At 40.7% G+C, this 26151-nt stretch overlaps 1 protein-coding gene across 1 annotated transcript in view; it reads right to left on the bottom strand.

Annotated features, from left to right (window-relative positions):
- MYO3B (myosin IIIB) overlaps positions 1-26151 on the bottom strand; it is a 357251-nt gene that overhangs the window by 148388 nt on the left and 182712 nt on the right. Inside the window, exons 22-24 of the mRNA XM_054723043.1 lie at positions 14322-14401; positions 5155-5232; positions 2110-2315 (exon numbers count right to left, since the gene is read on the bottom strand). Of these exons, the coding sequence (XP_054579018.1) occupies positions 2110-2315; positions 5155-5232; positions 14322-14401 (364 nt within the window). The remainder of the gene's footprint in view (positions 1-2109; positions 2316-5154; positions 5233-14321; positions 14402-26151) is intronic.

The following is a 26151-nucleotide window of genomic DNA, read 5'->3' as shown; positions in this document are numbered from 1 at the left end:
CATATGCTATGTTGTTATATTGATGATCTTGAGCTACAGATGCTTGAAAAACAGCAAATGCATGCAGATGCTTTCACTGAAGTCTCCTGATCTGCCTAAAATCAGACCCCCCAAAAGGAGCTTAAATGTCATAGGTCCCCTTGACGGGAGAAGTGTCATCAGGCAGAGAAGACTGACTCCTGTCACAGGACAGGAGAGTAGAAGTTGACATCACACCCAAACTTTGTTACAACTATTTCCACCCCGCCTAAAAATCATTTGCTCTCCTCTAAGAGGCCTACATCTCCTGTCCCCTTTCCCTAGGAAGAAGGTATTTAAATCTGCATTCTAAGCCACCTTGGGGAGTTATTCATTTTTCCTTGGGATCTCCCACATATACACAAGGTACACATGTTAATGAACTTTTGTTTTTCTCTTGGTGATCTGTCTTTCATTACGAGGGCCTCCACTAAGAACTCAGAAAGGTAGAGGAAAACTATTTTTCCTCCTCCATAATTCTATCTCAGAAAATCAAGTCCCCAGCTGAACAATGAGGTTGGCTCAAGTACCAAGCAGTCTTGGCTGACGGGAGGAAAGCTTCTAGGGAGAAATCAATGGTATTGGCATCAAAGTGGGACAGAGGGCACATGCATGGTTGCTGGTGGGAGTTTAAAGTGGTTCAACATTTTTGGAGGATGATTTGGCAAATTCGATAGAAATGTTCAGGGTACATCCAAGAGTCTTCTACTAGGAATCACATCTGCTGAGATAAAGCACAAGCGCATAAGCCCTGGTCAGAACCCAGGATGCTACTGCGGGCTCCCCTTCCATGATAGGAAAACCTGGGAACAACCTGCATTTTTAGGACAAGGTGGCATCTATACTAATAAAAGGGTAATACGCTAATTAGACTGAACATCTTCCGGACGACCTTCCAGATGTCCTTCTGGACGTCCTTCCCGACAAAGCCATGTTGGCGGGGCCAAGGCAGAGGAGGTTAGAGGCGATCAGGCAGGCAAGGGAGAGCAGTTAGGGGGATCAGGCCAGCAGGGGAGAGCAGTTAGAGGGATCAGGCTGGCAGGCAGGTGAGCAGTTAGGAGCCAGAGGTCCTGAGGGGTCCCAGATTCGAGAGAGTGCAGGCCGAGCTGAGGAGACCCCCTTCCCGTGCACGAATTTCGTGCACCGGGCCTCTAGTGGAGATAATAATGCGAATGAAAAAGGGGCTCTATAATAAATCTGACAAGACCAATGACCAAAAGTAACCTCAAAGATGATCTGACCATAAATTCAGGAGTGGGCAGTCATACCCCAGGCCTATAAAAAGGTGGGTTTGTTTGTGCAGTCCCTGTCCATTGTTCTCATGCAATTCTAGGTTAACACACCTTTGAAATGCCAGAAGTGTTTCCTCTTTTGCAGACCCCTCCGAGGCACAACCACCCCTCAAGAGAGCACATAATCTTGTCAACTGTTCTGCAATCCAATCATACAGATTTCCTGGCCTTGCTTTTGCCTACCTTCATGTACTAGTGATCTTTCTTAATTTCAGTGTATAAGAAGAACTGCAGAACTGTCCTTCTCCACAGCGTCTGAGATCTTGCTTCCCAAATAAACTCCTAACATCTATAGGTTTGGACATTTCTTATGTCGACAACAACAGAGTCTAGATTACTGGGCTGTTCCATGGATCAAATGATATTATACATTTAGAATCTTTTAGGTGCTAGGTAAATGTTAGCCATTGTATCACGCCATGCCATTGTTTCAGCCTGGGAGAGGAGTGGGTGCCTGGGTGCACTTGCATCTGCCAGAATCTTGACCCACTTATGGAGAGATACTTTCATCCTACCAATTAAATAACTGAAGGTTGTAAAAACTAAGAATATAAAACATATAAATATCTATGGACATTTTCCTATTCTCAATGTGATCAGAAGGGAATTTAATCTGTCCTCTAGATCACTGCAATGTAGTTGGAGCACAGTAAAAATGCAACATTTAAGCAAGTGAAGGCTAACTGATAACTAGTCAATTACACGTTTGGAGGTGAGTGGGCAGGAGGAGTAATCTCAGGGGACAGGGATGGCCACGGCAGAGCTGTATTTAATATATTTCCCAAGATGCCAGCCTGACCTTTTCACAAACTCTTCGAAGAGGATGCGGTGGGAATAGCCCTGCTGGCGGATGCGGACTGTCTCCAGGATCCCCGTGGAGCGGAGCTGGACCAGCACTCTCTCTTGAGAGAACTTCAGGGCCTCTCGGTCATCGTTGGGCTTAATGCAGCGCACAAAGTGGGGCTGTCCCACCACCATCTTGGAGAGCAGATCCATCAGAGAGTACTGACGGGAAAAACACATGTAGTGAGGTTACCCCAATGTAATGGAGAACTCCAGGGGCCTCTAGAGCAGTTTATTGGCTTGTAAATAACTCATGGACTTTTTTGGGGCTGAACAAGAAACCAATAATAAGAGGTGATGACATAAGTTCTGACGAGTACTTACAGCTGCTTGCAGATTCAAATGCATCCTTTATTTAAATTTTTTTAAATTTCTCTTTATTGTTGAAAGCATTAGAGATGTCCCCTTCCCCGCACCCCCCCACACACACACTAACCCTCTCCACCCGCCTTCTGCCCCCTCCCCAGGCCTTCACCACACTACCGTCTGTATCCATGGGTTATGCATATATGCATATAAGTTCTTTGGTTCATCTCTCACCACCCTGACACCCTCCCCCCTGAAATATGTCAGTCTATTGCACACTTCAATGTCTCTGGAACTATTTTGTTTGTCAGTTTATTTTGTTCATTAGATTCCACATATAAGTGAGATCATGTGACACTTGTCTTTCTCTGGCTGGCTTATTTCACTAGCATAATTCTCTCCAGGTCCCTCCATACTGTCTCAAAGGGTATGAGATCCTTCTTTTTTATAGCTGCATAGTATTCTTTAAACATCACTAGCAACGTCCCCATGTGACAGAGACTTAGATGCCTAAGAACACACTTAGGTCACCCTATAACTCCTTCGCCAGAACTAGCTTCTCTCTGGTATTCCAAGGTAACACTCCAGAAGCTATATCTGAAATTTAAAATGTCCAGCTTTTAGGGAAGGGGTTAGTTCTACTTAGGAACCACCAGAAAGTCTAAGCAAATCCTATTGATACCATTGATAAAGGAAAACAGAAAAAGAGGGCAAAGGAAACAAGAAAACTAGAGGAATAAAAGATTATAATGAAGATCAACTAACATACGCCGAGTAGCTGGTGCAGAGAGAAAGCACATGGGAAAGCCGAGGGGTGCTGTGCAAGGGAGTCTCAGGCGTTCCTTAGGGGCATCCACCTTTGCAGCTCCTCTTTTGGACATGCCTCCAGGAGCAATTACAAGCCACCTAGGAAATCAGTCCCATTATTTCATAATCACACCTCTTACTGATCCAAAATGGTATTACCTAGCTTGCCAATACACCTTATTTCCTGAATTTATCATTTGGGGAGCAGTATTTTGAGGACACCAAATTGATTGTCATGGGTATATTTCTGAAAAACTATAAGCCAGAGACTTCTCTGCTGATAGAAGGACTTTTAGGCTCTTGGGAATGACTTTACAGAGTTGCTCAGAGTCTCCAAGTCCCATCATACACACACACACACACACACACACACACACACACACACACACACACACACACACACCAAGACACAAAGAGGATATAGCTGCTAAAGGGGACAAGATAAGAAATAAGTGGCAAAAAGGAGACATATGTAATACTTTAAACAATAAAGAATTTAAATTAAAAAAAACACACACACAAAGAAAGAAGTGGCAGTTAGAAATGCACAAACATGAATGATGAGACAGGGGCTGAATGCCTTCTGGCCAGAGAAACTGTAGCAGGGGTCACTACGTGGAAAAAGTGCTGGACTCAAAAGGCCTCTGGGCCCCTGTAATTCAGACGCTGAGCCTAATTCTAGGCTGCCCCTGAAGCATAGTTGGCTAGGTTAGACTCCTGGCTTTAGATCCTTCTTGAACCGATAGCTTTCTATAAAGCTGGCTATCCATGGTGCTGGCTCCAGGGTCCCGTCCTTCAGCCTGCCTGGCAACTCCAGCCCCAGACCCAGCTCCCCACCTGACTTCCCATCCCCACCCCACACAACCTTATCATTTGTCCCTGAGATTAGTAGTTCTGTCTTTGGCCTACAGCATCTCCACCAGGAAGCTAGCTGGACATGAGCTCCGAGTGTTACACGATCTTTAAGGGCTTTCAACCCAATCTATAATTTAAAGATAAGCCAATCTGTGTAAATTTGGTACAAGAGTATCCATGTTTTATCTTTCCTATCTAATGAGCATTTAATAGAGTCCTTGTAGAGACTATGTTTTCACTCAAAGGAGTCATTTTAGTAGATGAAATATCAAGAATTGGTCAGCAGAGATGGGACCAATAATTGGGTTCACACAAACAGGTCTTGCAATAGGATAATTCAATTTAGGAAAATAAAGTCAAAGCTAAGAGATTCTCTCAGGACCTAAACTTGATAAACCACCTTCTGAAATGTTATAAACTACTTCGCTTTTCAGTAAATATGCTGGGAAAGCGGCTGACTGCAGTAGCTTTAAGGCCAAGCAGCAGCTCCCATCCTAACAGAATCAGCACATCCAATGCACAGGGCTGTGAGCCAGTAGCTGAGAGGGCTCTCTGTAGACAGTTAGGGTTTCAACTGATCTTTCTGTGATCAGGGAACACTGCACTCAGAGGCAGAGATTTCTGGCTATAATATTTTCTCTCCACACCCCCACCTTTCTTACTTGGCTTCTTTCAGTGATTCTGTCAGATCTGGGTCTCTGTGGGAAGGATTGGCAAGTCCTCTTTGTAAGTAGACAGAATACAGATAAAGAAGACTCCAGCCCTGGCTGGTGTGCTCAGTGGTTAGAGCATTGGCCCATACAATGAAGGGTCACAGTTCAATTCTGGTCAAGGACATCTACCTGGGTTGCAGGTTCCATCCTGGCCCTGGTAGGGCCTGTGGGAGGCAACCAATCGATGTGTTTCTCTTATATCGATGTTTCTCTCTATCTCTCTTCCTTTCTCCCTTCCTCCCTTCCACATCCTCTAAAAATCAATGGAAAAAATACTCTCAGGTGAGGAATAACAGAAAAATGAAAAGAAGACTCCATACCCGGAAGTAAGAAGCCATGGTCTGTCTCTTCATGTTGGTGGTTTCTTCCGGATGCCGTATTACCTCCAGAGTATCCACCTAGAACATAAGCAGAGAGACATGGTTTGAGGATATAGACAATTCATTGTCTGGCTTTTTCAAAATCTGAAAGGCTGTTTGGTCAAATATCTGAGAGGCCTTAATATTTAGAACACAATAGTGCACACTTTGGGGAGAATTTTTGAAGACATACCAAAGAAAAACAGAATTTGCATGGTTCTACTCGCTTGACAATGACCTCACTCTGCAATGTACTAAAGCACCCAGTCAGCAGTATGTCTATACTTCTCCATGTCCCAATGGGCCCCTGCTAAGTTCTCCAATACTGTCGCATGAGAACAAACTATTTTGTACAAGAAAACTAGCTCAGGCCCATGAAGCTGGGTGCTTATGAAGACATGGACCCAAAGCCCAGTGGCCTTCCTGCGGTCAGACCTTGATGCTGCCACACCCTCCTGCCTCCCACAGTTCCCACGTGCTCACTGTGGACCGGCGCTTGGGATACATCTGTTCCCAATCATTTGTCCCAACTGCCTGGGCTGACTGGAAGGAACTTATGAATAAAAACAATTGTAGGAATCAAAGGCAAGCAGCCTGTGTTTCGTTGTCATAGCTCAACAGCAAGCGCTCTGCTCCTGCACACACGAAGCCCTTCTGTTTGCAGAGAGCCCGAGTGGCATGTCAGCACTGGCCTCCACCGTGCGGCTCCCCATCTGCTCTGAACAGGTGGCAAGAGAAGCAGGAACGTTCGAAAGGAAGATGCTACTGTCAGCACGTGTGTTCCGCTCGGCAGACTGTTGTCCAGGCAGCCACTTCCCTGTAGCCTTGTTCAACAAACGTGAAAAGTGGGTGCTAAAGGAACAGGGTGCAAGGGGCAGGGAGAATAACGAGGCTTACCTCCAGAGGTATTTAGGAGGTTGTGCACACAATGGAGGAAGAGCTTCAATTGGATAAAGACAAACAGGTTTATTTAAGAAGGGGAATAAATGTGGAGCTAAGTTTTTTTTTTGTTTTTTTTAAATATATTTTACTGATTTTTTACAGAGAGGAAGGGAGAGGGGTAGAGAGTTAGAAACATCGATGAGGGAGAAACATCGATCAGCTGCCTCTTGCACACCCCCTACTGGGGATGTGCCCACAACCAACGTACATGCCCTTGACTGGAATCGAACCTGGGACCCTTCAGTCCATAGGCCAACGCTCTATCCACTGAGCCAAACCTGTCAGGGCTGGAGCTAAGTTTTTAAAACTCAACCTAAGTAGTGAGTGAGCAGAAACATGGGACTCTCTCTAAGTGAAACGATGTTGGGGGCAGAGCAGCTTTCTTTTTCTAGGCTGCACACTGGATGCGTTCCCCAAACCATCCGTTTATTTGTATGCAGCTGAAGCAATGGTACAACTGCTTGGGTTTGACTTGTAATTGTTTTGTTTAATGAGAAAGGAGGAAACAAAAGCTCTGTGTTAAGAAGGAAGGCTGCGCTGATGTAGAAAAGGGAAAAGCAAATACAGCACACCCACCCCTTCTGCTGAGGCACTGTGCTTTCTCCAGAGTCATCTGCCTAAAGGCATCTTCCCCCACCTCACCTCCATTTGGATGGATGACGGAGCTCAGAACTAGTGAGTTTTGGGGCTAGGTTTGGGGCACACTTTTAGGAATGTCCCCACCACTTCCTTCAAGTCAGAGGTTCTCCCTGAAGAACCACATCTTGCTCCAAAGCCTTGCTTTTCCTCCATCACTTCCCTCCCTTTTTATTCAAATCAGCCAGCCAGTGCCAGCCCCTAGGGCTCCAGTGCGCTGTGAAAGAGCAACTGAAAAGCTCATGCACATTTCTTTTATTAGTAAAATTTACCTGTTACCATCCCTCAAAATGCACAATGGACCTTGGCATTTGAGAATTTAACAGCTTAGTGATCAGAAAATTCTTGATATATATTAATTCTGCGGAGACATAATTTAAAAGGTATAATACGTATTGTTTTCAAGATTAGTACCATCCCCTGAAGAAAATTCGAAAAATATAGACTGAAGCTACAGTTCATACTTCCAAAGGTATAGGGCTACTGGGCTCCTCTGTCTAACCACCCAGCATGACTAAGTTCTGTCCTTATATTTACATACAGAGTAACTTCTGGGAAGTAAGTAAGAATCTATTCTATGTTATATACAACCTGGAAATGCTAATACTTGTCTGCAGTTCATCACCTATATTTAGTACTATATTTTAAAGAATAAATAATAGGCTATTAGGATATTTTCAAATTTAAGAATTTGGAAAGGTCTTCGGTTGGTCAAGGGTCTCTTTCATATTTGCATAATCACAAGGTTCTTCTAAACATGAAATGAAGCTAATATAGGGGAGGGGCATGAGAACTATATAAATTAACTGAAGTCAAATGAAGTTAAGCCTGCTACATGCTGCCTGACATGGAACTGGGCTAACCAGACAAAGAAAATTCCTGCAAAGATTGATTAATAGCTACTCACCACACCTTCCTGTTTATTCATACCATTAAAGCAAAACACAGGCCACAAAATATACCTTGTAAAGCGTTAATCCCAACCTCTTTCCACTCTCAATTTCCCCATACCAGCCATTTTCCATAGAAAGTACAAACAGATATAAGCTCAACCTCTAGAGACGGTTAGAGTTTTTCTTCCTCCTCTCTTGAGGAAAGTCTGCCACTCTGTCTATACCAGGTGTACCAGGTAATAATGCGGATTTTTTCAATAGCTGGAGTTACACATATGTTGATATATATGCAATTTGATATGTATGCTATTTTGTTGTATTGACAGCAAGCTTAAAATGTCAAATTTTCTGAAGGTGCTAACATCATAGATATTTTTACACTTAAAAATGTTGAATTTCATGCAAAACAAGAGCATTTGTGGGAAGTTTTAATCCATTACTTTATTTTGAAGAAAAAGTTATCATATACTCAGGAAGCTTATGGTGAACATGCTCCACTCAAGATACTTGTGAACGCTGGTTTAAATGCTTTAAAAGGGATGATTTCAATGTGAAAGACAATGAATGTCCAGGTCAACCGAAAAAGTTTGAAGACCAACAATTACAAGCATTATTGGATGAGGATGCATGTCAAACTCAAAAACAACTTGCAGAAAGATTAAACATTGCTCAGCAAACAATTTCCGATTGTTTACAAGCAATGGGAAAGTTTTTAAAGGAAGGAAAATGGGTGCCACATCAACTGAACGAAAGACAAATGGAAAACTGAAAAGTCATCAGTAAAATGTTGCTTCAACGGCACAAAAGAAAGTCTTTTTTGCATCAAATTGTGACTGGCGATGAAAAGTGGATTTATTTTGAGAATCCCAAATGCACAAAATCATGGGTTGATCCAGGTCAACCATCAACATCGACAGCAAGGCCAAATCGCTTCGGAAAAAAGACGATGCTCTGCGTTTGGTGGGATCAGGAAGGTGTGGTGTATTATGAGCTTCTAAAACCAGGTGAAACTGTTAATACTGATCGCTACCAACAACAAATAATCAATTTGAACCTCGCTTTGATCGTGAAATGACCAGAATGTGCCAGAAGACAAGGCAAAGTAATTTTGCTTCATGATGACGCACCATCACACACTTCAAAACCAGTTAAAGACACGTTCAAAGATCTTGCCTGGGAAGTATTAACCCACCCACTGTATTCACCAGACCTTGCTCCTTCAGATTACCACTTGTTCCCATCGATGGCACACGCACTTTCTGAGCAGCACTTCAAACCGTACAAAGAAGTGGAAAATTGGGTCTCTGAATGGTTTGCCTCAAAACAAGAAAAGTTCTATTGGGACAGTATCCACAAATTACTTGAAAGATGGGGGAAATGTGTAGCTAGCGATGGACATTACTTTAAATAAAGCACTTTTGACGTTTCTCTTGAAATTACCGTGTTTTCTTTGATTACAAAATCTGCATTAGTAACTGGCACACCCAGTAAAGTGGCTTTTCTTCTCTGGTCTTGGTTAGTGCCCACTATTGTCCTCTCTGCTCACTAAAACCTCTTTCCATGTTAACCTCTTGCTTGGCTTGCATCTTGAATTCTTTCCTGACCAAAGTCTTGACTCAGGGCTCAAGTCTCTAATAGGAACTTGCCCCTCTGGCATCGGATCTAAATGAGGGAATTTTGGACAAGGCACGTACCAGTGGTGCTGGTTGGAGACCTCTTTCTGCACTGGGCCTATCAGGAACTTTAGAGAATCCCAACGAACTCCAACGTATCAAAACCAAGAGAGATGAGAAGGTTGTTGTCTAATCTAAGAACTTGTCTTCCTGAGCTAACTTAGTTAATGGTAGCCTCATTTAATTAAAAACTGAAGTTTCTTGGAAACAATCCAGAAAGGAGATTCTATGAGGGGCATCATCTAGCAAATAGTTCTTCCCAATGCTGAGGATTTCACAAGAAAAAGCAGTCTGCTCCTGAGAAGGCTAAAAAGGGCTAATTCCAATGTAACCCTGATATTTGGGGGATAGTGATCAGAATCCATGCCAGCAAGCTCAGTGTACATTCTTGATAACCTATAATTAAGTCACTGCCTCCTTCCCAGATACTGGTCTTGCAGAACTGGTTACAGAGGCCATGGGGCTGTGGACAGTGCACTGCCCCAGAGGGAGGGTTATTAACGCTGATGCCAGGCCAGACCATCAAATATGGCCTGGAGACCCCCAACACCTGGGGGTCTCCTTGCAAGGCCCGCGAAAAGGACCAGAAGCATAATCCATATTTGTGGGACAAAGACCACAGGGAGATATAAAGGAAAGCCCCATGCATGTTCCTTCACTCAGATTTGGAAGGCTGTTCCCTGAGTCCGCCGGTGTATTAAACAGTGTCCCTCCTCTTCTTTGAAGCATCCTTGGTTTTCTTTGGTCTTCTGCAACACTCCAAAGTATATTATACGATTTTACCTCCTAGGAGAAAAGCAACTAGAAAAGCTTTCCTAGGCTCTGGGATATGTGTTACAGAGAACAGTTTTGGAATCAGATACACCTGGTGCAAATTCTGGCTCCTCCACTTACTAGCTGTGTGGCTTTGGACTTATTTAACTTCTCAAAGCCTCTGTTTTCCTCATTAGTAAAAAACACTGCCTTGCACACACAAGAAATCAGTCAGTTCCCCTTCCAGCACCAGTGTGCTTGATTGAGTTTTAGTTTAGTGATCAATATCAAGGATGCAGAGTTTTGTTCCATGGCAGAAGGTAAGTATTATTAGCTCACACCCAACACAGAAAGGAGATCTTTTTATTTATTGGCAGAGAAACTATTTCCAACGAAACTTATTTCAAAATGATCAGTAGAACCAATATTCTGAATAAATCATTGTCTGTCTAACTCATTGTACCTTTCTCCTACAGCACCAATTTATACAACATTATAAGTCTACTAGAGACCCTATGCACAAAATTCGTGCAAGAGTAGGCCTTCCTTCCCCCAGCTGCCAGCACTGGCTTCCCTCTGGCACCTGGGACCCGGGCTTTCCTCTAGCCACTGGCAAGGCACTCAGGACCTGGGTTTCCCTTGCAGCCCCAGCTTCATCTGGAAGGACAGAGGGACATCCAGAAGGACATCAGGTCTAATTAGCATATTATGCTTTTATTATTACAGATTGGAGCTGAGCAAGCTTACTTTTGCCCACATGACTAATGTCCTTCTGGGTTCCTTGTGAGAGGTGCTGGTTAGCCTTCAAAGTAGTCAGAAGTAAGCTTTTTAAATTGTGGTACAGACCCCAAGCCCATAGGAAATGAACATGCTTTCAGAGAGTTATCTAAATATGAGTAATAAAACTCTTATTGTTTCCAAAGTAAAATCACTAAACTGAATGCTTTGCCTACATTGTCATTAATTCTCAAAATGACCCTATGAGATAAGTACTTTATTGCCCAGATTCTACATTTGAGGAAGTCAAGGCTCAGAGATTTTAGGTAAATCTCTCAGGCTTGTAGCTAGTAATTGGCCATGCCAAGATCTGAACCCTTTCTGATTCCAACACCTACTTCCCAAACATTCCATACTGCCTTTCTATATGGTTGTAATAACTTACAAAAGCAGTCTAAAAGCACGAAATTATTTAAAAGATTTGTCTCATCTGTCAACTAAATTTACTCTGGGATAAAGACATAGACTCCAAAAAGTCTCATAAATCATCTAGATTTCAACAATAAATGAAAAACTGAGGAATTTTCTTCTCTGGTCTTGTTTAATGCCCACTATTTGCATCCTAAAACCTAAGAAGCGCTCATATTTATCTCCTGACAAGGCCTGTTGTCAGGAAATTTTACTGTTATCACGTGACCCGTCCATCTCTTCAGGAAAAAGTCCCTACAGAATCATTCCTCTCAAAAGCCTCTATAGCACTCAATGGGAATGCAAGACTACACTGCACCTGGCCCAGTGTGGGGTGCTGAGTGTGCTGGAGGCCAGTTCCTACAAGACCATCTCTGTTCTTTATTCTTGGATAAGGCAGGACAGAACTGATGGAGGTGCTTGTTTGCTTGTTTGTTAATTGCTGTTGTCACCCTTTATACCGGTATTTTCTGAAACCTTAAAACTTTCAACTCATCTCCTTTCCAAGTAAAAATCTCTAACAATGTTCATCTCACCTGTATATGTATTTATTACAATGATGAAACATAGGCCACACACCAGAGAGCACACTTCTCACATCGGCAGCGCCAGAAGGAAAGAGGCAGTGCAGGAAGGGAGGGAACACTATGCTGAGTGTGGAAGGCAGGAAACGGGTCCTGACGGAGTCCAGTAGTCAAAATATCAAATTGAGGAAAGGAGGGGAGCACGGGCTGACAATGCCACACTGGAGTCTTTCATATTTCTGTGTTATGGTCCCCTTTAGAATCTGGTAGAAGCCAATGATTTCAAAAGACACATTTATAGTTGATCCTCATTCTTTATAGATTCTATACTTAAGAATTTGCCTACTTGCTAAAATTTATTTGCAACTTCCAAATCAATATTCACAATGCTTTCATAGCCATTCACAGACATACTGAATGGTGAAAACTTAGGGACACCTGACTTGCATGTTTGCAGCTGAGGTTTAACAATAAGTATTTTTTTAAAAGTCTATTTAAGTGGGTTTTTTTTCTTTTTTGCTGGTGATTTAACTGTTTAAAATAGCCCCTAATCATAATTCTAAAGTGCTGTTTAGTGTTTCTAAGTGCAAGAAGGCTGTGGTGTGTCTCTTGAAGAACATATGTGTGTTAGATAAATATGAGCTGTAGTGCTACTGGCCTTGAGTTCAATGACATAAATACTGTAATTGAAGTACTATTTTATATAAAGAAGTAATGAATGTAAATCATTCTTTGTAAGAAATATGTATTAAATAAGTTGTTTTTAAATAGAAACAGAAATTAAACAAAATTATATATTAATCAATTGACAAAAATGTGACCGGAGGCTTGTAGGAACCTAACTATATATTTCCCTTAGGAGCAATGCTTCAGTATTTACTGATTCAGTGTTCAAAGCAACTCTATAAAACATGACTTTCATCAATAACAAGAATCAACTCTATTTAACACAAACAAAATTTTACATGTAATATCAAGAGGCTCTCAGAATCACTGAAAATCCTATGTAAATCTTTTCTAGGCACCAAAATACCCTATGATAAATAGTCCTAATATCTTGCTACAAACTTATGAGGTTGAAAAGGAGAGTATTACACTGGACTGTAATAGCAATGTGAGTGTTACAATTATTATTAATAAAAATGATCTGATTCTTAATTAAGTGCAGGTGAGTTTTATTCTCAGAAGTAAGTAAGTACAGATTTGTATATCAATTTTGGGATAATATTCAAAAGTAACATGAGTGGCTGTATTGCTTATTAAATTGAATTTATTGGGTGGCACTGGTTAACAAAATTATATGAGTTTTAGGTGCACAATTCTACAACACATCATCTGTACACTATATTGTGTGTTCACCATCTCAAGTCAAGTCTCCATCCATCACCATTTACCCCCACACCCTCCTCCTTCTCCCCAACCCCCCCAACAATCACCAAACTATTGTCAGCCAGCTCTCTATGAGTCTATCTCTACTTTGCTTCTAGTTCATGTTGTACATTAAATTCCACGTATGATACTTGTCTTTCTCTGACTGGCTTATTTCACTTAGCATAATGATCTTCAGGTCCATCCATGCTGTTGCAAAGGGTAAAATTTCTTCTTTTTTACAGCTGAATAGTATTCCATTGTGTAAATGTACCATAGATTCTTTATCCAGTCATCTAATGATGGGCACAGGGCTGCTTCCAAATCTTGGCTATTGTAAATAACACTGCAATGAACATAGGGTTGTATATATGCTTTTGAATTAGTGTTTTGGGTTTCTTCAAATAAATTCCCAGAAGTGGGAATCACTGGGTCATAAGAAAGTTCCATTTTTAATTTTTTGAAGTAACTCCATACTACTTTCCATAGTGGATGCACCAATCTGCCTTCCCACCAACAGTGCACAAGTGTTCCCTTTCCTCCACATCCTGGACAACACTTGTTTTTTGATATATTAATGATAGCCATTCTGACAGGTGTGAGGTGATATCTCATCGTGGCTTTAATTTGCATTTCTCTGATGATTAATGATGTTGAGCACCTTTTCATATGTCTATTTGCCATCTGTATGTCCTCTTTGGAGAAGTGTCTAGTCAGGTCCTTTACCCATTTTGTAATTAGATTGTTTCCCAGAAGTCATTTTTCTTCCAAAAATGTCCTTCTCCTTCTCATCTCCTATTACAATGGTGTATAAGCCCCAAAATCGAATTGCCCCCTTGAGTCATTTTGGTGAACTCCTGTATGAACATGATTAAAATCTGCTTTTTCTCTTGCTAATCTATCAGTTTGAGTTATTTCACAGTCCCCCAATTACTGAACTTAAAAGGGTAGAGGAAATGTTTTCCCCCTGACACAGGATTGTAAAGGATTCTATGATGTTGTTTCAAATTTCCTAATACTTGATTCATAAATACCTTTAGTCTATTTTCCAGATTGCCCACGTAGTAGGCCAGATAAAGGAAACTAATGTTGCCCACCTAGAATTATTCCCACCTTTTAGTCCACATTATTTTGGGTACAGACCTATTACTCACCTTGGCTTTCCCAGCACTGAAATGTGGAGGCAAAGATCTTGAAGTTGCTGTTATCCTGGCTCTTGTCTGGGCCAAGTTACCTGGGGGCAAAAAGATAAAGTAGTTAAAGTAGAGGGAAATTAAGGGAATAGGATCCTGAGTAAATTTCTCTTTGTGTTCTTATATTTTTCTGAATTTTTCAAATGATCTGCTCTGAATTTGGAAAAGTTGAAAATTTTTAAATTTGAAACTTCAATGACATTAATTATAAATGAATTATAATAATTATTTATAAGAAATAATTTGTAAATAATGTATCATATAAATTGAATTTCTATTAGTTTCATAAGCAAAAAAGAAACAACAAAAAGTCTTCAATTTATTCAACAAACTAGGAATAGAAAAGCCACATATGAAAAGCCCACAGCTAACATACTCAACAGTGAAAAATTAGAAGCTTTTCCTCTAAGATCAGTAACAAGGCAAGATGCCTACTCTCACCACTTCTATTCAACATCGTCCTGGTAGTCTTAGCTAAAGCAATTAAGCAACAAAAAGAAATAAAAGGATCCAAATCATAAAGAAAGAAGTAAAATTATATCTGTTTATAGGTGATATATTTATTATATGTAGAAAAACTTAAAGATTCCACAAAAAAAACACACCGTTAAAACTGATAACTTCAAAACACAGTTAAGATATAAAATCACATACAAAAATCAGTTGTATTTCTATACACTAAGAATGGAAATCTGAAAAGTAAATTAAGAAAGCTACCCCATTTGTAATAGTATCAGAAAGAATAAAATACTTAGAAATAAACTTAATGAGGTAAAAGATTTGTACACTGAAAACAACAAAACATTCCTGAAAGAAATTAAAGAAGACACAAATAAATAAAAAGACATCCTGTTGTGAGGGAGGAAAATAAAATCTTTTTCTTCTACTCATTTTGGTTCATTGGCTGGGGACCTGTATATTAGACTGAAAGAAGACAGATTAACAAGAGAAAAACAAGCAGAAGTTTATTAACACATACATTGCACATACACATAGGAGTACTCAGTGATAACTAAGTCAAAGGATGGTTCGAACATCTTAACAAAGGGACAATAAATTTGTAAAGAAGCAACAAAACAAAGAAAAGAACTTTGTTTCTGGGCAGTAAATTGTGGGAAGGTAATGGAAGATAAGAACTAGTTAGTAAGTTTATTCTTCTGGTGTTGTTTCTGGGCTGATAAAAGTCTAGAGTTGTCTGTGGTAATTAACGTCTGTCCTTCCTGGTAGAGAGAGGAAGGCAAAGAACTTGTAAAAATTTATATCCTGCTTTACAGTTTTATATCCTGCTTTTAAGCAAATAGTGGGCAAATAGGGAATTAGGCAGAGAATTTTTGTTATCTGCTTCTTGGTTGCCTTTGATTATCTTCAGATCAAAGTAATCCTTACTAGATTTCCATAGTCTACTACACTTCACTGTGTTTTTGTTTTGTTTTGTTGTTTTTTTCCCCAATTTTTTTTATTAAGGTATTATATGTGTACATATTTTACCATTGCCACCCCCCACCCCACTCCCATATATGCCCTCACCCCCCCAGAGTTTTGCATCCATTGGTTATGCTTATATGCATGCATACAAGTCCTTTGATTGATCTCTTATCTCCCCCACCTCTCCCTAACTTTCCCCCTGTAATTTGACAGTCTGTTTGATGCTTTACTGTCTCTGTATCTATCTTTTTGTTCAAGATTATAATGTTCTTTATTACCCATAAATGTTCACTGTGTTTTTGGATTGGAAGACTTAATAGTATTAAAATGTCCATGCTACTCAAAGAAAACTATAGAATCAACACAGTCCCCATCAAAATCCCAATGCTATTTTTTGCAGAAATAGAAAAAGCAATCTTAACATTTATATGGAACCACAAATGACCCCAAATCTCCAAAACAATCTTAAGAAGAAAAATAAAGTTGAAGGCTTCATACTATCTGATTTCAAAACATATTATAAAGCTGCAGTAATCAAAACAGAATGATACTGGCATAATGATAGACATATAGATAAATGGAACAAGAGAGAGACCAGAAACAAACCCATGCATATAGAATCAAATCATCTTTAACATGGTGCCAAGACTACACAATGGGGAAAGCATTGTCTCTTCAACAAATGGTGTTGTAAATCTGGGCATCTACATGCGAAACAGTGAAACTGATCCCTCTTACACTATACATGTGTGGGGTCCAGAATGAATCACCCCAAAATGTTCTTCTGTGGTATGCAAATTGTTTTGAGCTAAAGGCAATTTTAGCCCCAGGCTCAGGAGAAACTTCTGCCCCCACCCTTAACTGTCTAGAAGAATTCAAATTAGAGACATTGCCCATAAGAGATTGTCAGTGATAACCTCTTCCGCCCACCTACTTGACAAGGCAAACTTTTATGTACTAAACATCTGCTCTTCTTATCATGCAGCCCCCAAGGTACATTACCTCAGCCCCACCTCAGAATGTTTTATGTATCTCAAGCCCCCTTTCTATCTCTAAACCTCTCCTGCAAGTGGGGTCTCTGACTCTCTTGTATACTGGGTTCCCATACATAAATATGTATTAAATTTGGCTATTTTCTCTTTCTAATCTGTTTCATGACTATTTGACTATTAGACCACCCAAAAGAACCTTGAAGGTAGAGGAAAGTTTGTTCCTCCCCCATACATGAAAGTCAACTCATATAGGACTAATGACTTATAAGTAAGACCTGAAACTATTTTTAAAAATCCTAGAAGAAAATGTGGGGGAGCATTATAACACTGGTCTTGGCAATGATTTCTTGGGTGGGACACCAAAGCACAGGCAGCAAAATAAAAATAGAAAAGTTGAACTACATGAAACTTAAAGCTTTTGCACAGCAAAGAGGACCTTCAACAGAGAGAAAAGGCAACCTAACAGAATGAGAGAAAATATTTGCAAACCATATATCTGACAAGGGACTGATTTCCAAAATATGCAGTTGACCTTGAACAACTCTGTGAGAAATGCATGTGTCAACATAAGAAACGTCCAAACCTGTACAGAATTTTTATGATTTTATTTGAGCCAAACTGAGGACATGCAAGGAAGTGAGATCTCGAATGCTCATGGAATGACAGTTTGTAGTTTCTTTTATACATTTAGAATTAAGGAGGGAATTTATGGAAGATTACATGAAATAAGGTGGAAAAACAAACAAAGCCCAAAGTGAGTAGAAGAAAGGAAATAATAAATATCAAAGCAAAAATAAACAAAAAAGAGTCTGAAAAAACAATACAAAAGATCAATGAAACCAAGAGCTGGTTCTTTGAAAAGATAAATAAGATTGACAAGTTTTTAACTAGACTCATCAAAAAGAAAGAGAGAGAGAGAGAGAGAAACCAAATAAATAAAATAAAGTCAGAAATGAAAGAGGAGAAGTAACAACTGATACCAAACCAATATGAAGTATTTTAAGAAAATATTACAAACTATATGCCAACAAATTGGACAATCTGGACAAAATGGATAAATTCCTAGAAACATACACTCTTCCAAAGCTGAATCATGAAGAATCAGAGACTCTGAATAGATAGATTAAAGACAGTGAAATTGAAGCAGTATTAAAAAAAAAAAAAAAAAGTCCCAATAAACGAAAGCCCTGGAACGGATCCTTCTCAAACTTTTCCAAAAAATTTAAGAGGGAAGATTTCCAAGCTCGTTATACAAAGCCAGCATTGTCCTAATTCCAAAACCAGATAAAGACAACAAAGAAAGAAAATTATAGGCCAATATCCCTGATGAACATAGACACTAAAATCCTCAACAAATCCTTAGCAAACCTCACCTAGCACCGGTGCTTCCTGTAATAAAAAGTTCATTTTCTGAATCTTCCAAGTGCCTGTCTGTCTGTCTTCCTGTCGCTTGGAAATTTGCTGTAACATGGTAAACTTACATAAGGGAATACTACTTGGTCATAAAAAAGAAGGAAATTTTACCTTTTGTGACAGCCTGGGTGGACCTAGAAGGTATTTTGCTAAGTGAAATAAGCCAATCAGAGAAAGATAAGTCCCTAACCTCTGCATTGTTCAAGGGTCAACAGTACAAGGAACTTTTGTAACTCAAGAGCAAAATATCAAATCAAATCAAATAACTTAATTAAAACATAAGCAAAGGATTTGAATAGAAATTTCTCCAAGATGTCATACAAAGGCTAACAGGTATATAAAAAGATGCTCAACATCACTAATAATGAGGGAAATGCAGATCAAAATCACAATGAGATATCACCTCATACTTATTAGGAAGGTCATTATAAATGAAGGTGAGCAAAATGTATTACCCCAATATATACCTCTTTGGCATATTGATTAGTTTAAGATGGTTAACTTTAAGAAACAGCAGACACAAGTGAAGCTCTGAAAACTGAGTAGAAGTTATCCTTTTGCAAGGAACATTTACATTTATAAGAGAAATCCTCATTTGTAAGAGTGTCCCTTTCCTGTACTGGAAAACAGAATGACTCTAAATCTCGAGAAATTCTTATCAGTACAAAAGGCCAGGACTTCAATCTATATAACAATCTTACCCTTGTTTACTGTGCTTTTCCTGGTCATCTTATACAACTGACTTCCCCTCTTCCCCCGCATCGGTTGTCTTTAGCTAGAGATTATATTTATGATGGTGGCTTGGGCCATTTCAAGTTTCTTAGATCCCTCCCATGTATACAGGAGGTATAAATGTTGTTAAACTTCTGTGTGTTTTCCTCCTGTTAATCTGCTTTTTCTTTTTAATCTTTTTATTACAGGGTTTTCTTAGCCAAGAACCTAGAAGGGTAGTAGGAAAATTATTTAAATTTTCTTTAAAAATTTAACTTAAAAAACAATAACAGAAAATAGCAAGTGTTGGTGAGGATGTGGAGAAATTAGAACCTTTGTGTACTACAGATGAGAATGTAAAATGGTACAACTGCTATGGAAAACAGTATGAAGGTTTTTTAAAAATTTTAAAATAACCTCAACATAATAAAGGCATATATGACAAACCCACAGCTAACATCATACTCAATGGGGAAAACAAATAAATAAAATACCTAGAAATAAATTAACAAAGGAAGTAAAAGACCTATACCTGGAAAAAATTAAAAATAGAACTACCACATGATCCAGCAATCCCACTTCCAGGTATTTATCCAAAAGAATTGAAAACAAAATCTTGAAGAGGTATTTGCATTCCTATGTCCATTGCAGCATTATTCACAATAGCCCAGTAGAGTGTTAACATAGGTCGCTAGCTACTTATTAATAAAGGAAGGAAGCAAATGGAATCTTACATTAAGCCAGGGTGGGGAACATCCAGCCCGCAGACCCTACAAGGTCCACGAAATCATTTGGTCTGGCCCTGCCAAGGAATTAGGGGTGAGTTAATTAAATGTTTGACCAAATACAGCAGGCTAATTTTTAAGATGATAATTTTGTACGGCCTGCAAATGATGTTACAAATATCCAAATGGCCCTTGGCAGAAAAAAGGTTCCCACCCCTGCTGATTAAGCCTAATAAACTAGGGAGTTGAATTGGACATCAAGTCTGATTCACTAGGAAGCCACAGTATTCAGTCTCCCCAGGGGACAGCCACATTCTCAGCTGAGGGGCCTTAATCCCAGAGCAGGCAGGAAGAATCACTGTCCAGTCTCCCCAGGACACAACTGGCCCAGTAGCTGAAATGATCTAGGGGAGGAGTGGGGGAACTTCCTTCGCTAGATGCCTGTGCAGGAGAAAGCAAGATGGCACAGGAGGAGAGGTAAGCACATGTGCAATAGGAACCAGAGGAGGCAGCAAAACTGAGGCATATGTAGTAGGAGCCAAAATGGTGACGTAAAGGGGAAGAATACAGCTTGGGAAAATCTGTGGAAAGATTGGGTTGGATAAAGGGTGTGAAACTCTGGGAGATCTGGGAAAGGGATCGGATAAGGGGAGAATCCAGCACAGCCTCAAAGAGCCAGGAAAGAGATTGGTTAGTGTGAAAGAGAAAAGAGAACCTGCTCTCACCCTGGCCTGGCAGCTCAATTGGTTGGGGTGTCCTCTCATAAACCAAAAGGAGGGAGGGAGGGAGGGAGGAAGGAGAAAGAAAGTCTGCTTTCTCCTAAACCCAAGGTAATATAGTCAAAGCTTAACCAAGGCCCATCTCGGTAGCAGGGGTTCATTCATTCAGCCATGCAGCTCCAGGCATCTCTCTAGTACAGCCGGGAAGATAAACTAAGCTAGCCAGACAGGGACAGAGAATGAGCTGGATTAACCTTTGGCATGAACTGAACTATGAAAGCTTTGGATGCCCTGCTGATGTTGGACTAATGGCACAACATATCTGAGCCCTTGCCGATTTCTGGGTTTGGTGAGGATAAGTGTGCGTCTGAGGACCCAGAGACTGGACCTATTCCACAGAGAGACGGAACTGAGTCACCTACTAGTGGATGAGACATGGGGCACCTGGGGAATGTCCTTTATTTTTGTTCCAATAAATCTTACCACTACATCTCATCCACCTATGAGTGGATCCCCAAAATGCTTTTCTTATGACTCTATGGGAAAACCCTATTTCCACCAGCAACAAAAGGATGAACAGATAAAGAAAATGTGGTATATACATATGTGGATGAAAAAGGGGCCACATACTAAACCTGACAAGCTCAGGGGAGGCCTGCATGGCGGGCCTTACAAACTCAGAGACCTAAAGTAGCTACGTAGGATGGTCTGAAATTAAAACTTCCTAACTAAAAGGGAATCATGGTGGGTAGTCGTGTCCTAGCCAGCATAGTCCTGGGTTTGTCAATCTTTACCCTAACTGAGCCTATCTATTCTGTGTTTGCATCTAAGATAACATATCTTTGGAATGTCAGAGTAATCCTCTTTTTTCCAGATCCCTCAGGGTGCAACTTCCCAAAAGCATGAGACCCCAGAACCCCTCATCATTATCTTGCTGCCCAAATACCATCTCTTTGTGCTATAAATGTTAATTCTTAACTGTCCCATACCCACTAACATACATATCACCAATAGATTTCATATAACACTGCTTACGCCTCCCCCTTTGACTCTGATGTATAAAATAAGCAGTAAAACTGCCATTCTCTGGAGCATTTTCTCAATATGTTGAGATTTTGTTTCCCAGCGACTGTCATCAGGTTGGTTCAAATAAATTCATAGAAAATCATAGCAATCCAGGTTTGGATGTTTCTTACATCAACATTTACAAGAGAATATTCAACATTAAGAATGAAGGAAGACCTGTCCATTTGAGACAACATGAGTGAACCTGGAGGACATTATGCTAAGTGAAACAAGCCAGTCACAGAAGGACAAACACTGCATGATTCCACTTATATGAGCTATCAAAAGTCATCACATTCGTAAGAGCAGAGAGTAGAATGTTGGTTGCCAGGGCTGGGGGATACAGGAAAATGGGGAGCTGCTGTTCTATGGGTATATGAAAAATTTAGAGAGATCTGCTGTACAACAATGTGCACATAATGAGCAGCACTGCACTGTATACTTAAAATTTGTTAGGGGAGTTGATTTCGTGTTATGTGCTTTTATCACAATGTTTTTAAAAAGTCTCTCTATAGCTCAGTCAGCGTGGTTCAGTGGTTGAATGTTGAACCTGGGTTTCGGGCTCGATCTCCAGTGTGGGGTGTGCGGAAGGCAGCCAATTAATGATTCTCTCTCACCATTGATGTTTCTATCTCTCTCTCCCTCTCCCTTCCTCTCTGAAATCAATAAAAATATATATATATTTAAAAAGTCTCTATATAGGGCACTGCTACTCATTGAAGAAGATAAATGTGGAGAAAAAAGATGTTGAGAGTTTTCCCAAAAGACAAGGTGGGCAATAGAGAGCCATGCCAGGCTGTAGGCAGACACTGATGAGCAGAACGGGCAGGATGGGTCTCTGGGCAGGTAAGGAGGAGCCCAGCCACCCACACTGGAAGCGTGGGCAGCAGCCTCTTGCGTCCTCCCCAGAGCTTTACATTTGCCAGGGGCATGACCTTCAACAAGTTAATTAACATCTCAGAGCTTCGGTTTCCTTGTGTATAATTTGAAGACAATACTACCTAATTCTCAGAGTTGCTATGGGCATTCATGGATATAATTTACGAAAAGCACTGCCAACGTGGGGCTGGTACAAGGTTAAGTGCTCACGTCACATTACCAGCATTGACTGTTATTATTATTTGGGGTGAAATAATAAGTTCACAAAAATCTCAAAGGGAGTAGAGGGCAAGGGAACCTTAGTAATTTGACACTGGGAGCAGTGGTTAGTTAAAAAAAGAAAGATGAGAAAAAATGATAAGGCAACTCCCCTTTGAAAACCTCAATCTCTTGGTCACTCTGGTTCCTAACGCTGTTTACTTTGGAGGGGTCTGAGTGGCTTGCTCAAACTCTCTTCTCCCCAGTTTCCCAGCCTTCATCTCCTCTCTCATCTCCTTTACCCCAAATCAAGGGGTAAAGAGACCCATTTATATTTTTACCTATAATGTCATTTGACTCTGCAGCAAAATAAAAAGTTGTCAATGAAAGGAAATGCTGCAATTTATGCATATGCAACTCTCAAGATTTCAAAGTTTTTAGCAAGTCTAGCACAAAGATGTCCAATGTTTTTTCTGGCGATATCTTCAGAGGCTAAACTGTGATTAATAGCCCAGAAAGAAGCCTTTGAAGCAAGATTGGTGACATCAAAGTTGTAATCCAGGGGTGGCGGGAGCTTTATAATGAGTGGGAAGCATTTTCACACGTTTCAAAAGGATTTACAGCATGACTAAACAATAGACCTCAGCAGATGTGCCCCACACCTTTTAGAAACATAACCTGCAAGAAGTTTCCATTTTAATTGAAATGTAAATACACTGTTCACACTTCTTTCAAATGTTAAGAGCATCCTCAGTACTTTACCCTAGTCAGTGTTGTAGGCTGAGGATGCCTCATTGCCCCTAGAGCACCCTCCTGTGCGTCCCTAAAATGTGACTACCGAGGAGAAAAAGGAAGTCAGAGCCATCTAATGGACTGTATATCCTATGTAGGAACTGGGTTAAAAGAGAGTCTGAAGTGGAGCTTGCAATGACCCCACACAACTTCCCTGCTTGCAACTTCAGGGGAAAGAGACAAGTGGTCTGAAGACAGAGCTGGAAGTTTTTAAAAACGGCAATTTCCTGCCTGCCTCAGACAGAGGATTTTCATCTCTTGGAAAGTACCCAGCACCCATGATTTCATCTTTAGTCACCTCTAAGAATTGCCTGAAAGGGTGAGTTGCTGTTCTAAATGATCACTCCAGGAATTCGGCTTCCCTCTGCTGCCCCCTATAGGTTTGCAGGATTTGTTGCAGGCTTCCAGTGGTGACTGCTGGTGAGCATTTGTAGGGAAATTTTCCATAGTGGCTGCACCACTCTGCCTGTTTTAATTTTCCCTAACACAAGAAATAGGCTAAAAAGCTTATTAACGATTGCAAAGCATTGCTGAAATGCAAAAGGTTTGTGTCTAATTGCTACCAAAAAAGAAGCTCCAAATAAAAAAATCAAATGCTTCAATTCATGTTATCAGATTATCTGAGTAGACTTGAGAACTGAAACCAAGTACTGTACAAGTCAGCTTGGATATTGAGAACCAAAATCACACCTGCTGTGTACATGAAAGTGACCTTGTGCTATTACTGTCTTTATTAGCATGAATTTCTTTTCCGGGAGCCTCCAGTCCCAGCAAATGGTTTGATTATTCATCACAGGAGCTTCCCTGAAGACCCAGAGCCCATCAACTCTTCAATGGAAAATATCCACAGAAACTTTAAACCCTGTGATTCTGCGGATCCCTCATTTCAAAATCCTCCCTTCACTGTTTCCACCAATTGTGGACTGTTGTATTGTGCGTGATCCTTACCCAATCCTTACCAAGCTTCTTCACTTTGAAAGACCCTCTTTACATCAAATTCGATCTCTCAATAAATTCTGACCTGCCTTTCCTTCTCCCAGACGCTGCCAAGCTTTGAGAGCTGATGGTCTCCCTTACTGTGGTAAGCAATGAACTCTGCTTTGTTTTGTCAATAGGTTGTGTGACTAACGTTTAGGGAGTCAACTTGAGACAGACCTACACTATTGAGATTTATGCAGCGATTGAAATGTTCTCATTTCAGTTAATAACACTGTACCTAATAAAAACGCAAGGAGTTAAATTCAGTAGCTGTTCAAAACATACTATAGCAGGGGTCCTCAAACTTTTTAAACAGGGGCCAGTTCACTGTCCCTCAGACTGTTGGAGGGCCGGACTATAGTTTAAAAAAAAACTATGAACAAATTCCTATGCACACTGCACATATCTTATTTTGAAGTAAAAAAAACAAAACGGCAAAAACACCTGCATGTGGCCCGCGGGCTGTAGTTTGAAGACGCCTGTACTATAGTATTTGTATGTTTAAAAAATAACTTAGTTTGTCTTTATATAACTACCAGAGGCCGGTGCATGAATTCATGCACCAGTGAGGTCCCTTGGCCTGGCCTGCAGGATCAGGCTAAAACCAGCTCTCCGACATCCCCTGAGGGGTCCCGGATTGCGAGAGGGTGCAGGCCAGGCCGAGGGACCCCACTGGTGCATGATCGGGGCTGGGGAGGGACATGGGAGGTTGGCCAGCCAGGGAGGGACCACAGGAGGGCTCCAAGGAATGTCTGACCCATCTCACTCAGTCCCAATCGGCCAGACCCCAGCAGCAAGCTAACCTACCGGTCAGAGCATCTGCCCCCTGGTGGTCAGTGCACGACATAGCAAGCGGTTGAACAGCCTTAGCATATCATTAGCATATTATACTTTGATTGGTTGAATGGACGACCAGATGACCAGACACTTAGCATATTAGGCTTTTCTACACTAATAAAAGAGTAAAATGCAAATTGACTGTACCTTCACGACACCCACCAGCCAATCAGGAGTATGCAAATTAACACAACAAAGATGGCAGGTTAATTTGCATATGCAGGCACCAAGCGCCCCAGCTGCTCCGGGCCTCTGGTCAGCATGGGAAGGTGGAAAGGTGTCTCAGGCCGGAGCGAAAAGGCAGCTCTGGCCGGAGTGAAGGCGGTGCCAGCAGCCAGGGGAAGGAAGGCCCATTCTTGCACGAATCTTCGTGCATCAGGCCTCTAGTATTATATAGGATCTATTCTAAATTTATAACAAGAACCTGTTTTAAATTTGATACATTGAGGTAATTTAAAATAGTGAGCAAAAATATGACACAGTTGTAGGAGGCCAAGAGAGAAAATGTGAAGTTAGATTTTGTTCTGCAGTTTTTAACTCCTCCCTTGGCATGTATCTGTGGCTCTGAGTGTTAGTATTAATAAATGGCAGTGGAGGAGCTGTAGTTTTGTGGAGAGAAGAAATCAAGAGTAAATAAGAGGCCAACCATACCCCTGGTTGTTTTATTGAAGAAAGACATGCACTCTCTTTTCTGAATACACAACCTTGCCTTTGTCATGTGTATAGGAAATTCAAAGCCAAAAGAAACTCCTTTCCCATTCCTGTATTGACTTTTAATTGGCAGTTGCTGGCATCTTAAGGAATTGCTGCATGATGACTATTTGCTTAAAGGAAACCAAACCAATGTTTTTGCTTTTTTTTTCATTTAGAATGTGAACTACAGCTTTAAAGATTTGTGACCTAGAGGTTTTCAAATTTGTAGAGCTGAACTAAAAATAGTATCCCTTCTTTCCTCCTTAAGCTTTAAAACTCATAAACAGGATTTCAGCCCAGCCAACAATTGTACAAAACCATCAGAATGCTTCCAGAAGGAAGGTAACAAGGCTTCCCTTCCTAA

The sequence above is a fragment of the Eptesicus fuscus genome, chromosome 11 (genome assembly GCF_027574615.1).
Source record: "Eptesicus fuscus isolate TK198812 chromosome 11, DD_ASM_mEF_20220401, whole genome shotgun sequence".
Lineage (NCBI taxonomy): Eukaryota > Metazoa > Chordata > Mammalia > Chiroptera > Vespertilionidae > Eptesicus > Eptesicus fuscus.
This window is presented reverse-complemented; position numbering and strand designations above follow the sequence as displayed.